General features: G+C 42.9%; 1 protein-coding gene across 1 annotated transcript in view; it reads right to left on the bottom strand.

Annotated features, from left to right (window-relative positions):
* The window catches only part of AKAP12 (A-kinase anchoring protein 12), a 99,464-nt gene that overhangs the window by 37,005 nt on the left and 45,248 nt on the right, over nt 1-17,211 (bottom strand). Inside the window, exon 2 of the mRNA XM_082405425.1 lies at nt 7,059-7,173. Within this exon, the coding sequence (XP_082261551.1) occupies nt 7,059-7,173 (115 nt within the window). The remainder of the gene's footprint in view (nt 1-7,058; nt 7,174-17,211) is intronic.

The following is a 17,211-nucleotide window of genomic DNA, read 5'->3' on the forward strand; positions in this document are numbered from 1 at the left end:
GGCCAGAACCAACCCCTAATTACATGATTCTGATCTCCTCCCATGTAGGGGGAGAAAAACGTTACTTTGTGGCCACATTTATGAAGCTCCTTATCTTTCTTTCATACCTAAATAATTACATATGGAGACATTCTTGAATGTTTTCCCATCCTGAACTTTTTTTTTTTTAATTTACTTATTTTTGGCTTCATTGGGTCTTCGTTGCTGTGCGTGAGCTTTCTCTAGTTGTGGTGAGCGGGGGCTACTCTTCGTTGCGGTGCGCGGGCTTCTCATTGCGGTGGCTTCTCTTGTTGTGGAGCACGGGCTCTAGGCGCGTGAGCTTCAGTAGCTGTGGCACGTGGGCTTCAGTAGTTGTGGCTCGCGGGCTCTAGAGCGCAGGCTAGGTAGTTGTGGCGCACGGGCTTAGTTGCTCTGCGGCATGTGGGATCTTCCCGGACCAGGGCTCGAACCCGTGTCCCCTGCATTGGCAGGCGGATTCTAAACCACTGCACCACCAGGGAAGCCCCCCTTTTGAATTTTTTGTTCATTAAAGTAAAAACTTCAAATCTAGAAGATGGCTTTTAAGATCAAACTAAAAAGAAAAAACATAAAAGTGTTTTTATAAAAAGGCATAATGAAATTGCCAAGTAGATTCCCACCTGCCTAAAGTCACTTGCACATCTTCAACAGTTAATCCATCATTGGCTTTGTAATGCCTATATTACCAGTACTGCTGATGGGACTGAGTCACAGAATTTCAGAGACGGACGAGGATGTTCATTTTACAGATGAAAACTGCTGCTCAATGAGATAAAGGGATGTATTCAAGGTCACACAGAAAAACACTGAGAAAGGCAGTCTCGCCCGTGTTTTACCCTCCTGGAATTAACTGATTATAAAAGGGAGGGAGGGTGGATAGAAGCCTTACTCCTTCTTCCTTCACGCAGCCCACCCCAAATTTTCAAGTTAGACCAAAAGTAAAGGGTCATTGCACTGTCAGACTTAAATGGACTTCAGAGGGAAGAAAGCTCTATATAGCTTGGATGTTAGTTACTGAAAAATAAATCTGTGTTTCTTTAAAGATGAAAGCAGTAGAGTATTTGTACCAGAAATTTGTCAATGACATAACTAATTTCAGAGAGGCACGCTAAAAATATTGCTGTGGAGCAGAGGACTGAATTAAAACCAGTTCCCAGAAAGTGCAGACTGTAGGACTTTTGCCTAAGTTCAAGGCCTATTTTGTGAGTGTTTCAAAACATTACAAAACAGGATACAGCTTGAGAAAATGTCATGTATTAATATTGTATTTGAAGTACCAGAGCGTTGGAAGGGAGACCCCTCTCTGTCTATCCAGCCTTCATATTTCATAGCATCACTGGGCGTTCTTATTTAGTTGCAGGCAGGTCAGGGTCTGATTTCATGTTTCCAGGCAACAACACCTGGATAACCAATAGTGGGCACCTGTGAGAGCCCAGCACTGAGAAGTACCAGCTTTGTCAGTGCTGATGCAACAAAGGAAAGGGAGCCTTGGATACATCTAGAAAGCTCTGGTATTTACATAGGGAATGAATTGATATAAAGGGAAAAGCCAACAGATCCTCCTCTCCCATATGAGTGAAAATGTAATATTGTTAACTCTAACTTAAAACTGTGTCTTCACTTATTCAAATATTTTTTTTTTGAGCACTTACTATGTGTCAGACACTGTTCTAGGCCCAGGGGATTCAACACTGAAACATAAAGATCCCACCCCGACCCCCCATCCCAAGAAATGTCTGCTCTCATGGTTCTTATATTTTAGCAGAGGTGGGAGGTAAGAGACAGGCATACTAAACACCAAATGTTGACAACTGATGTAGAGAAAAATAAAGGAGGCATGGAGGGTAGTATTTGTGCAACACACATGTCTTCATGAGAATACTAACAAGGTACCAATTATGTCACAAATTGAAGGAGAAAAGGGATTGACTCATAATAACATTTCTTCCCAGTTGGGAAAACTGTATCACAGAAAAACAAGTATTTCGGAGGGTCATCTTTTAACAGAAACCTAGAGCAGCACTTGGGGTACTCATTCTTCACATAAAGTTATTAAATGATCAAAAAGCAAAGAAGAACAACTTGTAACTTCCGAATGGATTTTCTGTAAGGTAACAAGATCCACGGGGAGGGCTGTGATCGCTTGGCAGTAATCTCCGGCCTTCCCATATCCCAAAGGCACTGTACACCAGAAGCTGCCAGGTTCAAACAGCAAATTCAATAAAGGCCAAGACAGTGACATTCAGCACCGTTAGAAACATGAAATTCTCCACAGTGCTGCAGATTCAGCTTCTAGATAACTGAGCAACGGATCCTCCATTTTTGTTACTGTATCTGCAGGGAAAATATCAGGACGTAGAAGACTAGAACCTTGAGAAGGATAAGGAACACACTCTCTTAAAGACTTCTGCTTTAAGTGACAAGATTTTTTTGGCGCGGCGGGTATTTCTTCTTGGGGGTGAGAGGATGTTTTCCAGGCTCGCCTCCCAGGTCAGAGAAATCACGTGCAGGGATTCACGTGCGTAGTTCCTTAAGCGGCCTCCTCACCATCACCATGCTGCTCAGCAGAGCAAAGTCTGTTCCCCCGGTTTGCTGGCTGATACTTGCGGCTGACCCCAGAGTAGCAAATGCCAAGGGCAGAGCTCCCAGCTGCAGCTGCTGGTGTAAATGCCCTCACTCAGGGTATGCAAATAGTATAAGGCATATGTGGACAAAAATTCAAAAACCAAGGAGAGGACCACCATTGTGTGTTTGTTTCACACAAGCAAATGTGACCTGTGAAGGATGGAGAAAACATAACATTCACAGGCTTTACAATGTTTGCTGTAGCTACTCTGCAGAAAGACAAATCTCAAAGAACCCCAAAAATAACTGCCTTGTAAATGATATATTCAAATGTACTAAGATCACAGTCACATGATTAACTCGTATATGGCAATGAGTTCGGTAGGCACTTTAACAAATATGTTATTATCAAAATAAAGAGGTCTCGGGACTTCCCTGGTGGCGCAGTGGTTAAGAATCCACCTGCCAATGCAAGGGACACGGGTTCAAGCCCTGGTCCAGGAAGATCCCACATGCCACAGAGCAACTAAGCCCGTGCACCACAACTACTGAGCCCGCATGCCACAACTACTGAAGCCCGTGCTCCTAGAGTCCATGCTCCACAACAAGAGAAGTCACCTCAATGAGAAGCCCACGCACCAAAATGAAGAGTAGCCCCAGCTCGCGGCAACTAGAGAAAGCCCGTGTGCAGCAACGAAGACCCAAACCAGCCAAAAATAAACAAATAAATTAATTAATTTTTTTAAAAAAGAGGTCTTATGTTTTTTGATTTTGTAATACTTAATTTCCCCATCTGTTTGGAAAGAAAATAATCTGCCCAACAGATATTAAGACTGAATCAAAAAAAGAAAAATCTAAAAGTTTTAATTTGCAAAAATTTGAAATCTAAAGTTGGACCCGGACTGAGATATAATGTTTTAAAAATCATTCTTGTTCAGGCACCCATAGAAACTCATAGAAAACCATATAAACGATAGACTATAAAACAAATGATAATCTGGGTTGGGAGGGGTCCTCTTTTTTATTAATCTTTCCAGCAGAAGAGATTAAAATCAGCAGAAGCAGATTTTCCACAAAACTAATGGCACTTGTGCAGCCCCTGTGAATGTTAGGCATGGCATGGCTGGATAGAACTTTCTGGTTGGGAAAAGGCTGTATTTCTGTATAAGCATTGTGATAAATGATAAATCGCCTAAAAAGAACTCAGAAAAAAGGGACTAACTCCAAGGCTAAAGTAATTTGTTGTGAATTCTTTTTTTTTCATTTTAATAAATATTTGTTTTCATGCCTGACTGTATACTCTCTAAAAGATGGCCCCTGAAATTATATGATCTTCAAACTCCCTCCAAAACACACACACACACGTGTGTGTATATATCTATATATATAGATATATATATGTGTGTGTGTGTGTATGTGTGTGTGTGTATGTATCTATCTATCTATCTATCTATATATCTGACCCCTACTGCATAGTTTTGAAAATATTTAGTAAGCAGGTCCCTTTTTCTGTCATTTAAAGAAAGTTTACAAGGAAAGAGGATTTCATTTTCACTATAGGAAGAGGATTGGTTCTGAATTACCAGTATTTCTGGTTTCAGAAAGAGAGCAAGTCAAGGTAGAAGAATATTTTGCATTCTACATTTGTCTAAATATTGTCTGTCACTTTAAATTAAAAGCCCTCGAGCAGGAAGGCCCCTCATTTATAGTTTTCTCCCATCCAAGGATCCACCTATGGCAGGATCAAATTCCACTGCTGGCCAATCCTCCCAGGGACCAGGATGGCTCAGAGCTTTCCTTACTGAAGTGGGCAAGAGTAGAAACAAAGGCCCACCAAATCCTACAAATAAGCATTACATACCAAATTATGCCTTCATTTACATTACAGTAAGCTGCCATGTAGAACACGGATTCCTGGAAATACATAAAATCTAACTACAGGTTATCACCTATGTCAAAAGAAAAGCATGAAAATATACTGTTTAATAATTTAACATAAAGAATTTTCTGCATTTGCATTGCTAGGCAGACAAAATAGGAAAAGAAAAAATAATAAAAACAAGTGTACCAGGCTGCCTCAGAGACACCCTAACAAGCCAAAGCAATAACAGTTCTGCTTAAAACAGTAAAAGCTCAGCCCAAAGGCAGAGCCTCCAGAAATGCCTCTGGGGGGTGGCCTCTGCAGCCCTGGGCCACATGGGGGTCCTTTCTAGGCCCCCAGGCCTTTTCAGGATCTGTGAAGGACAAGGTATATTAATTACCACTCTTCCTGCGAGAGGCATCAGTATTTGCTCAGACCCCCAAGGCCATGGTGGGCTCAGGGAGACAATGGAATAATCACAGGGTGGGAACAGAGTCACTTTCCGTAAAAATCAGTGTTTAAACACATGGCTGAAAAGTGAAAGAAACTACATCTGGACTAAACGAAGATAGCCAGCGGATCTCCTAGCCAGCGGATCTCCGGTAAACAGGCCACAGATTAGACAGGATTTCCACGCTACCTAGGATTGTATGGAAACAAGGGCATCGACTGAAGCCCCTCCCTTCTCTTATCAACACTCCACACCAGATCTGATAAAAAGGCCTGGCCCGACACTCCCTTGGGGGCATATTTCAGTGATCCCACATTGCCAAAATACTTTCTGAAGCCACTCGCCTTTCAGAAGAGCCCTCCAACCCAGCGCATTTTCCCTTCTGGGTTTTCATTCTACCCCTTGCTCAGACGATGCCATCCCAGTGGGCAAGCCTGTGGACATGCCCCACACAGCGGGTGAGAGCTCGTGCTTGGAAATCTGCTGATCTGGGTTTCAATCGAGATAGGACCTGTCTCACAGGGTTACTGCTAGAGGCCATACTGCACAAAAGGCACAGTTCCAGGACCCATAATAAAAGCTTGTGAAGTGCTGGCTGTTCTTATTCTCCTCCCTTCGGCTGGCAGCCCCTGTCCCAACAAATCTAAACCTAACCTCCCCTCAGTCCCCAGACCTTATCCCACCCCCTGACCTCAAACGAGGGTTCCTCCAGAACTCTGAGCAGCTCTCATCTCTTGCAAAATTCATTAGATAATCAACATGTTGCCTTGTCTTAACCTTTTTTTTTTTTTTTTTCGGCCATGCAGCATGTGGGATCAAACGGACCAGGGATCAAACCCGTGCCCCCTGCATTGGAAGCCTGGAGTCTTAACCACTGGACCGCCCGGGAAGTCCCCCTTACTTTCATCTTAGGGAGCCTTCCATAGACTAGCTTGTCTCCCCTGATGGGCCGTTTCTTAGCTTTCTTCATCCTCCCTGAAGCACAGGGCACGGTGGCTTGCCCATCCATGGAAGGCTCCGAAACGGCTGTGGCTTGATTTGATTCAAAAGTTATCATGGGAAGGACAGAGCGTGGGACTCTGGAATTTGAGTTGGGGCCGTTCCAATTACTTTGGTAGAAATTATTTGAAACTCTCGCACTAGGTCATGCAGATCCTCTTTCTGTGAGGCTGTATGTATTTCTAGCTTTATATGGTGCCTGTGGTGCTATAGAAAGATCAGGATTCCCACCAACTTCAAAAGCAGCCCCCTGCTTGCAGCAGCTCCACAGGGGCATTGAACACGAGGAGAAACAGGTTCCACATGTTAGAAGAATCTCATCTCAACGAGGCAATGGCCAGTCTCCTTTCACAAGACTTTCCCTTCATTTGTCTTATTCACATTACATGTAAGCTTGAGTTCACTGTATGGAAAATGATCATTCTGAGCCTCTTCAACAGCAGTGGTTAAATGATTCCTTTATGACTAAATGGAACAACGAGACAAGAAACAGGAACAGAGGAAGGTTCTTCTCCAACACGTGGCCTTCGCAAGAGACCTACTTGTCAAGGTGCTTGATTCTGACCCCCAGGTGTAGTCCCCAGCCCCTCCATGGGCTGAAATCAAACCAGTGATAGCGTGGTCACAGATGTACTTTCCAATAACCACCTCTTGAGGATCTCTGGGCTCAAGAGCTATAACACATGCAGCATACCATAGTTTGGGCAAAGATGTATGCACCTTGAAATGTACACTACCAGAAAATTCTTCGCAAGGCCAGTAGGCTACTCTAGAGTGAGATACTGACTCTGAAAGCAACCAAGACTTCAGCATTTCCAACAAGAATTCACATTTGACATCAGACAAGTAGTTGGAATAAGGCAACAATAACAACAACAACAAAAAGATCATGAAGTTTCAGGTAAGGATGCCTGAGAAAAAGGAAAAACAACTTCACTTCCGATACCCAAGCGTTACTATAAGCTCCCACGGGGCTATGCAAATGGCCAAGTAAATACTTCTTTCTGCAATCAATTGATTGCTTTTGTTGTCAACATCACCCACCCCCAGGTAGGATGACAGCGCCCATTCTACCCAGGCCTGTTTTTATTGTTCTGCGGGGATTGCAGGTGTTGTTTGTTCTCCAGCCCTCGGTTCTGCCCAGCCCCCGGCAAGGTGACTTACCATCTGTGACAGTGACTTCCTCCGCCTGGCCATTCAGGGCTCCCTCCTGGAGGCCGAGCTCTCCTTGCTCGGCTAAGCCGTTCACAGTGGACAGCTGACCATTCTTCTGTAGTAGCTACGGGGAAGACAGAACCATGTAAACTTAATTTCAATCTTCACAACCAATTTAGAAATGATACTGTAAGTTCGAGAATATAAATAATTAAGAGGAGAAATACAGAGAAATGGAGGGCTGGTGACAGTGAAGATTTAAGTCTTTTTTTTTTTTTTTTTTTTTTTGTCTGAATGATCCAGCTATCTTACAAGAGATACAAGGAGCTATGAGCAAGCAGATAGGACTCTGTATCTGGATAAAGGTACACACCATTCATGCATTCGTTCACTCTTCTGAAAAACCAGGCATAGGCATGATACACAACACCCATCATTCCAGGCCTGTTTGAGATTTCACAACGACTAAGTCAGGTGTGGTCCCAGACACTTTGAGCTTACAAACTACTGTGGAAGGCAGACAGCCCTCTGAAAAATATTTTTTACTTTAAAATAATGTTTCCTTGTGATTTGACACAAGTTATGCATATTTGGCTGGAATACATATCTAAGCGACAATGTGTCCTTCTCGGGGAAGAGGGCAGACATTTAAATAAATAATTACTGAACTGCAGCTATGGAAACTGTCACAAAGAAGGAATACACACAGCAAATGACAACAAACAGAGGGCCATGACCTAGGCCAGGGTGTCGTGAAGGCTTCTCTGAGGAAGTAAAGGTAAAGCTGAGATCTAAGATGTCAGCAAGGGGTATGTGAGCAAAAGGTAGGGGAGGCAAGTGAGAAGGCCCCGTGGTTCAAAGGCCAGTGTATCCAGAGCCAAGTGAACAAAGAAGAAACGCCTAACACGTGTATTCATGAGTCATTGTTTCCTTAAAAATATTACTAAAACGGTGGTTTACAATCGTCCCCATAGGATAGCCCATGCAATTGACGTCATCAGATGCAAAAACAGTAGACATATAGACATGCCCAGTTTTTTTTTTTCTGCCCCAGGGCTTGCAGGATCTTAGTTCCCCAACCAGGGATTGAACCCGGGCCCACAGCAGTGAAAGCGTGAGCCCTAACCACTGGACTGCCAGGGAATTCCTAAGACATGCCCTAATTTTTTAAATCCTGAGAATACAGGTAAAAAGTTTTAAGCCAAATAAAAATCGTACAATAACCATTAGGAACCTAAGGATTTCAACAATGCTTTATGGTCCACATACATTTCTCATTTTCCTTAAAACAAACTTAGCGAGGTGCTAGTGTTTCCATTTTACAGATGAAGACACTGAGACTCAAAGTGATTACAGAGGGGAAGGCTGGCCGGCCACGGGTCCCACAGCTCAGCCATGGCCTGAAGGCCAGAGCTCACCACCAACTACTTCCAGAGATTTTATTTTTCTTTTTCTTCTTCTTCTTTTTTTTAATATACAGATGGTTTCTTTTTTTTTTTTTTTTTTTTTTTTAGTATTTATTTATTTGGCTGCACTGGGTCTTAGTTGCGGCATGCGGGATCTTTAGCTGAGGCATACGGGATCTAGTTCCCTGACCAGGGATGGAACCCGGGCGCCCTGCATTGGAAATGCAGAGTCTTAACCACTGGACCACCAGGGAAGCCCCCAGAGATTTTTCCGCAACACAACAGAGTGTTGGAGGACCTGTTACTATGCACAATGACAAAATGCCTTAAATAGTATCCCATAGTACCCAGACCCGATCATGCCAAAGTAATCTCAAAGCTGGACACTCTGTTTGGCACCATTCCATGCCGTTTACAGGCCAATGGAGCATGCTGGCCAAACCATAGGCTTCCATCAGAGCCTTGAAGGGAGTAGATCCAATTCAAGACGATCAATCCAGAAGGCTCGAATGGTGCTGAAATGGATCTCACCTGGCTGTTCCCTGCTCCCAGCAAAGATGCCCTGCAACTGCAAAAGCTGCCTTCTGAAATACCGTCACTGTACGCTAATACTCTCACTACAGATGGGAGAGCTGGCTTCAAAATGCCCATGCTGAGTCCGTGTATTAGACAGGATGCTCAGATTACACTTCCACTTAAAGTCTGCTCTTACCAAAATATGAAAGATGGGAGTTTTAAATGAAACCTAAAGACGAAAGCACAGGAGATGGGGCAGGGTGGTATCCCCACAATGCTCATCAGCAAAAATGTCAGCGTTTAAGAGTATTTTAACTAAATCCACTAGTCTTATGCACGAGTTAGACTGAGATTTCATTAATAATGTGATGAAGAGCTAGTGGGGGAAAGCAGGAAATGCATATTATTGCGGGCTACACGGTCAACCAATGAATCTTAAACCTAAAAAATTTAACACAGATAGCATGGCATGGCAACGTAAGCAGGGGAATGAAAGACAGCCATTCTAATACCTCGATTTCAAGTCAAAAAACGTTGGTCAACTGTGCTACTAGTTTAGGACCCAGAACTCTGAAGTTTATTACAGAGTCTAGAGTTCTACAGAGTTTCTGTAATTCTTGAGCTATTTCTCACAATTCTTCATGAATTGTCAAATCCAAGACATCTTTAGCAGGAGCCAAATTGAGTATCCTTAAACTTGAGGGATCTACAGGACACGGCACAAATTTTCATCTACTCTTTTAGAAGTGTTACACGTATACAATGATGTATTACATTAGATGATATAAAATAAAATGAGTCTTTGAGATCACCTGCCAGCCCCCTTTATAGTCAAGCGTGATAAGTAAACTGTGGATTAGTTATTCCCCGTGACCACAGGGCAACTGTCTTTACCACAGAAAGGCACCTGCTGACTTAACTTTGGTGACAATTTATGACAGCGACATTACTGAAACCGAGTTTAGAGCTTATTTTATCATATGCATAGCTTGGGTCCAGCAAGTGTGCCCAAGCTCTGACCCATGAGTGATGTCTTGAGCATTCAAAGCCCGTGACACACCAGCCCTCCACACAACAGTGGGACGTCATTCCATTCAGCCATACTCAGACATGTCCACCATTCTGTGTTTCACTTAGAGATGCTTTTTACAAAATCTCACGTGTTCTTGTAGATGGATAATTCACTTTTTGGGCAACCCAATCTATGGCGTTTTTGTTTTCCTTTTCTCCCATTCCCAACCATCTAAACAATTCACACTATTGTTAAGGGTTCAGGTGCTTCCGAGAGTGATCAGCACGTTAAAGTCACCTCAAATCCCAAGAAACCTAACCCACGGTTCCTTAACGCTTAAGTTCTTTCGGTCTTTTCTATGTGTTTACATGCACACAAGCTTTCTTTTTTTAAAAAACAAAAATGGGGACTTCCCTGGTGGCACAGTGGTTAGGAATCTGCCTGCTAGTGCAGGGGACACGGGTTCGAGCCCTGCGGGAAGATCCTACATGCCGCAGAGCAACTGAGCCCGTGCGCCACAACTACTGAGCCTGTGCTCTAGAGCCCACCAGCCACAACTGAGCCCATGTGCCACAACTGCTGAAGCCTGTGTGCCTAGAGCCCGTGCCCCACAACAAGAGAAGCCACTGCAATGAGAAGCCCACACACCGCAACGAAGAGTAGCCTCCGCTCGCCGCAACTAGGGAAAACCCGCGTGCAGCAACGAAGAACCAATGCGGCCGAAAATAAATAAATTTATTTAAAAAAAAAAGAATACATGCTTTTATAACCTGATTGCTTCGTACATTGTGGATGCATTTCTTTGTCACTAAACGCACATCTGGCTCGTCCTCAGTCTTTCTCTGTAACTCAGATGCCCACAGAAGACAAGGATTTCAGTTAAGCCCAGATAGACCCTGAAAGACGTACAGACACAACTCAGTGACACATGGGGTGGGAAGGGCCGGGGCCGGAGCCAGACGAGATGCGAGGGGAGGAAAGCGGTATCGGATTGAAGTTTCCAAACGCGTTCATGCTGAAGCTTCCTCACATAGCTTTATCCATCCACCTTGTTCTTACTTTTATGAACAGTTAGGTCTTTTGAGATGAGAGCTAGACTTCAAAGGCATGCTTTTTGCACTGAAACACAGCTAGCACCGGGAAATCTATTTTCCCACTGGATTTCTGCTTCAAAAACGGTAAACGCCCCCTTTGAGCAAATCAAAACCCTAAATGTTTTCAAGCTTATCTCCCTTGAGTGGGTCAGCCAGAGTTTATTCCCGTAAAGCACTACCACATTACAACTAAACAAGCTTTAAAAACAAGTCTCGAATGCTTCCAGAAACAGCGTCGTCCTCTCATTCCTCTAAGAACAACAACAGAAAACATCAAAATGGTAGCTGAGGCATGGCAGAAAAGACACCCGATGTCTCTGTCCCCTTTCGTTCTCCACAGGACGGCCCACAGCTTGCTCTGAACCCCTTTGCAGAGTAAGCTGTAGGGGTATCAAGCTCTTTAATGAACATGCTAAACCATGAACAAAACGGGTGAGCTCTTGACGTGTGTCGGGATGCTGGGGGAAGAGGAGGCGAGCCTGCGAACCATTTCCGCCGCAGGAGTGATGCTCCCGGCTCCACCATCTCACTGGAGGACCAGCGCAGGCGGGAGAGGCCAGAGCCCTGCAGTCCACGGAGCAGGTGAGGCTCTGAGCAGTGCAACTGGTCCCAACGATAACAGCAAAACCCAAGAAGCAGAACTGTTACATGGCTGTAACCAGGAAGGAACCAGAACCTTGTCAATATAAGGAGGACACATGCACAAATGGTGAGAATAAAAAAAGATAATCTGGAAATGATTTTAAATCCCATGTCAGAACTTATAAAGAAGACTCTTCAGGGACTTCCCTGGTGGCGCAGTGGTTAAGAATCCGCCTGCCAGTGCAGGGGACACGGGTTCAAGCCCTGGTCCGGGAAGATCCCACATGCTGCCGAGCAACTAAGCCCATGTGCCACAACTACTGAGCCTGCGAGTCACAACTACTGAGCCTGCATGCCACAACTACTGAAGTCCGTGCGCCTAGAGCCCGTGCTCCGCAACAAGAGAAGCCACTGCAATGAGAAGCCTGCTCACTGCAATGAAGAGTAGCCCCCGCTCTCTGCAACCAGAGAAAGCCCGCGTGCAGCAATAAAGACCCAACACAGCCAATAAATAAATAAATTAATTAATTTTTAAAAATGGTACCAACAAAGCGCATGTAATAGAGATGTATTTTATGTTGTAATATTAAATTTAAAAAGCAAACTAAACAGTTATAGATACAATATGATTACAAATATATATAAGAACATACCCCAAATAGCTAAATATATGGTGATAACAATATTACCAAATTGTTAATATCACAGTATACCAAATAATCATCGGGGAGGGAACAATGAATTTTTCATATCCTTTGTTTTTCTACTTTTCTGTGTTCTGTTCCTTGTCTAATACACCTGATTACTTTTATAACTGGGTGGTGGGAGAGAAGCTTTTCCTTCACAAGTTATTCTGTCTTAGTTTGTTTATTGTTAGTATGGCTGGGAGACAGTTAAGAAAATTTTGCTTTACCGATTGCCAGTCACATGAATTTTCATGGGAAAAGAGAACTGCTTTAAGATAGGAACTTGACATTGAGATCATATTTCAGGAGCCTTTTCATACAAACTAAGCCATATTCACTCCTCAACCGTGGATGATATGGTGGGCTCAGAAGCACAGCAGAGGGCTGGGTGCTCTGGGGAAAGATGAAAAACGTCAAATCTGGTATTTTTATAATTGTCACAGGCTGAAACTTGGTAATTCCAGGTCAGCAAACAGGAGGTGGCCGGGAGAGCAGGGTCTGATCTGCCATCTACTTGATCTTTTGCCTTGGGAACGTTATTTAGCTTCTCACAGCCTCCTCTCTTTTTCTGTAAACTGGGATAAGAATTCATTTCTACCTACCGTAATGAATATCTGCAGCATCACCCCACACATGTTAAGTGGCTAATAAGTCAACTATTAACATAAGTTTTGGCAGTTTTTGTTCTACCATTTGCTCAACAACTGCGATCTAATGGGAATGAATTGCCCTGTGCCCATTTCCCCTCTAAAATGAAACCTCCAAGTCTTCCTTCCTGTTGCCGCCAAGCTCTGCACCCAGCAGAACACCTGGTGTGAAGACTCCTAATTCTTCTAATTTTCTAATGGTCTGGGTGGGAGAAGAGGAGCAAGGTAGTTTATACAAAGGTCTAAATGGAGGGGAGCCACCTGAGTTTTTTCTTTTCGTTTTTCTTTTCTTAACCCTAGAAGGTACAGGGGAAACAGCAGACAGAGCACAGTCAAGCTCCTGTCAGCCATGGAACCTTATCTCTGAGCTCATTTTCCCAATTATAAATTGAAACTAATACCATCTCTATTTTCAGGCTGGTTGAGATTCAAATGAAATAATATTTGGGAAAGTTCTCTCTCTAAATGGAAAAGCACTCAGAAGCCATTATATAAGTCTGTCCACTTGATCAAATCAAGGCAAAGGTTGTACTCCAGTATTTTTCCAGCCCTTGTATCACACTAAGGGTGCCTTTTAAAAATTGCCCTCATGTTTGTGTTAAAGAGGGTTTCTTTCTTTCTTTCTTTTTTTTAAATTTTATTGGATTATAGCTGATTTACAATGTTGTGTTAGTTTCAGGTGTACAGCAAAGTGATTCCGTTTTCAGATTCTTCTCTCATACAGCTTTTTCAGATTCTTTTCTCATATAGGTTATCACAGAATACTGAGTAGAATTCCCTGTGCTGTACAGTAGGTCCTTGTTGGTAGTGTGTGTATGTTAATCCAAACTCCTGGTTTATTCCCCCCGACCCCCACCCCCGCAAGGAGGGTTTGGAAGGAGGCAGCATTAGATGTGAGATGATAAGGAATCCAACAAAATGAGACATCTGTGTACAGGGACCGCATCTCACTATACCCACTCACGGGCACTCGAACGGGGTTGTAGCGCAAGACTCAAGCAGCCCTACAGTAAAATGGCTGTACCTTGCTTGGTCACAAGAAGAGAAAACAGGGCTTCTCTGGTGGCGCAGTGGTTGACAATCTGCCTGTCAATGCAGGGGACACAGGTTCGAGCCCTGGTCTGGGAAGATCCCACATGCCACGGAGCAACTAGGCCCGTGAGCCACAATTACTGAGCCTGCGCGTCTGGAGCCTGTGCTCCGCAACAAGAGAGGCCGCGATAGTGAGAGGCCCGCGCACCGCGATGAAGAGTGGCCCCCGCTTGCCACAACTAGAGAAAGCCCTCGCACAGAAACGAAGACCCAACACAGCCAAAAATAAATACATAAATAAATAAATAAATAAATAAATAAAGTGAAAGGATAAGAAAAGACATACATCTCCAAAAACAGCTGGTATAGCTAAATTAACATAAGGCAAAATAAATTTAAAAAAAAAAAAAAAAAAGAAGAGAAAACAATGGCTGGAGAGACATAGCCTTTTCTGCCTAGGATTCCTGCTTGGTTTGACCCTCAGGTAGCAAAAGCAACTTATGCTGCTGTGGGACTGGGGCTGTAAATGACATACCACACATCCACACCTCCACACCCAGAGCTGCGTGGGAGCTGTGAGTGAGCCCATCCATCAACACCGACCAAAAAGCTGACCATCCTTATGGCTGAAGACTCACTTTGTTCAATAGCCACAGCTCCAAACAGTATATTCACTCTAGAGCCATGCTGTCCAAAGAGCAAACACGAGGACCATGGTGAAAGTATTTCATTCCCCCTTTTATTTAAACACAGGCACACAAAGCATTTTCCAAATTTCTAGAAATAGGCTGAAAATAAGAGGCTAAATGCAGAAACTGATGACTCCATCAGCAGTCCATATTTATAAGAATTTTAGAGGGGCAACAGCCCTAACGGTTGTGAGCAAACTGGATTGAATTCTTTAATCCCTCTATGCCTTCCCCTACACAGCCATGCTTTCCAACAAGTTAGCCTTAAGATGTTGTGTCTTGATATGAAACCTCTCTACCACAAGGACACGTCTCCTCTGAGATGCAGAAATAAAACCGTATGAAAACATCAGTTGTTAAAATAATTTTTTAAAGATTTTCTTTAAGATTCTAAAAAATTATTGTTCATTCTATAAAGTGTGACAATAACGTGGTTAGGTTTTTGTAAAGTCCTCAACTGGGGACTTCCCTGGTGGCGCAGTGGTTAAGAATCTGCCTGCCAATGCAGTGGACATGGGTTCGAGCCCTGGTCCGGGAAGATCCCACATGCCGCAGGGCAACTAAGCCCGTGCACCACAGCTACTGAGCCTGCGCCCTAGAGCCTGCGAGCCACAACTACTGAGCCCTTGTGCCACAACTACTGAAGCCCACGAGCCTAGAACCCATGCTCTGTAACAAGAGAAGCCACCACAGTGAGAAGCACGCCCACCACAAGGAAGAGTAGCCCCCGCTCGCCGCGACTAGAGAAAGCCTGCATGCAGCAACGAAGACTCAACGCAGCCATAAATAAATAAATAAATAAAATAAATTTATTTTAAAAAAAAGTCCTCAACTGTTAGAGATATATAATAATGGATCTATAGATGACATATCTTGTATTTGTTTTAAAATAGGCAAATAAAATTTAAAAATTAAAGTTAGACAAAATAAGACTGGCAAAATGTTGATTACAGTTGAAGCTAGGTGACGGGTACTTGTTGTTATTCTCTACTCTTGTATACATTTTGAAATCTTCCAGAATTAAAAGAAAAAATAAAATTTTCTTTAGTGAACCTTCTCACAGAGTTAAATTTTGGGGTATAGCCAATAAAATCTGTAGACTCAAGAAAACCTCAGTGCAGTTGAGAAAATTTCAAAATTTTTATATTTTAAACAGTAAAATGTTTCACTCCTTGGTAATGATCTAATTTCTAATTAGCTCAAGATATACAGTAAGCAGGGCTAAGGCAATTCTTAAATAGTAAGAAAGATATATTTCTAGTCTATGAATTTAAAAAAAGATTTAAGGCAATCTATAAAAGAAAAATGAGAACTTTTAACTTGCAAAGCTTTTCAAAGAGAGAGAATATGAACTACTTATCAAGTTTCAGAGGTATTGTCAAAACATCGGGCCAAAAGCTCTCTCAAACCACATGAAATTGAGAAGAGCATGTACCCCAGGTCAGGAGTGCTTCTAGTGACCTCTAAAAAGGAGAAGTCCTTGTCTCCAAGAAACTGGCCTTTAGAGATCTCTTTCTGATGCCAGTTTTCCTCCTGAAAAGGAGGACAGACCCTCCTGTCAGTGTGGCAGCTGCCCCACCTCTTAAAATCCTGGTGCCCTGTAGCCTCTGATCTTTAAATAAAACCTCTGTTTATTTTTAATTTCATGCTACTTTTTTCTACTCATATATTCAGCAAAACAAAACCAACAAACAGAAATACCCCCTTACTGGCTGGTAACATTGCTTTAAATATGAGTGAGTTCATTTGAAGGACCAGAAAAGGGGGCGGCATCTCATCACCATCACCCAGAGTCAGTGTGGCCCCCTTCCTTCCAGCCCCACCCAATGAAAACAGTGGTCCAGCTGTCTGACCCTGCCCATACCACCAATTTATCCTGCTGGTCTTTACTTAGAAATCTGACTGTGAGTCTACAGTGCTGTTCAACTAGACAACATCCTCCAACCCACAGCCAGAAGTAAAAATATTGGCCAGAAAGCCACATTTAACCAAGTTTATACCTAACTGGCTGAGAGCAGTTTTGTTGTGCTGCTGTTTATTTTATTAATTTAATTTAATCCAAGTGGAAAAAATTCTGATGTTCAGAATACAAAGATTAATCTTATTTTGCTTTTGAAATTGCATTGCTCCCTATTTATGGAAAGTTTCTGGAACATTATCTGCACAGCACATGAGGGTCCTTAAATGCCACTTGGTGAAGGGTGTACATACCAGATAGACAGTCTCTGGTCACTGTCTACAAATCACTAATTTTCCTGTTTCTTGTAGTTTTCAGTAAAATTTGTGAAAATTACTTAATATAGTTTTAGGAGGAATAACACAGACTCACCCCTAGACATGAGAAAGAATGAAAACTAAGAGATATCCATTAAAGTCCCTAGTTTGCTTTTAGCCTGCAAAATTAAATTTCAATTCAATTGAATGTTTCTACTCAAATATTCAAATTGTTGAGTGTCTTAGAAAGTAATATCTCTCATATTATTTATTTAAATCCCAAG

This window comes from Balaenoptera borealis (assembly GCF_965194805.1).
Source record: "Balaenoptera borealis genome assembly, chromosome: 9".
Classification (NCBI taxonomy): Eukaryota; Metazoa; Chordata; class Mammalia; order Artiodactyla; family Balaenopteridae; genus Balaenoptera; species Balaenoptera borealis.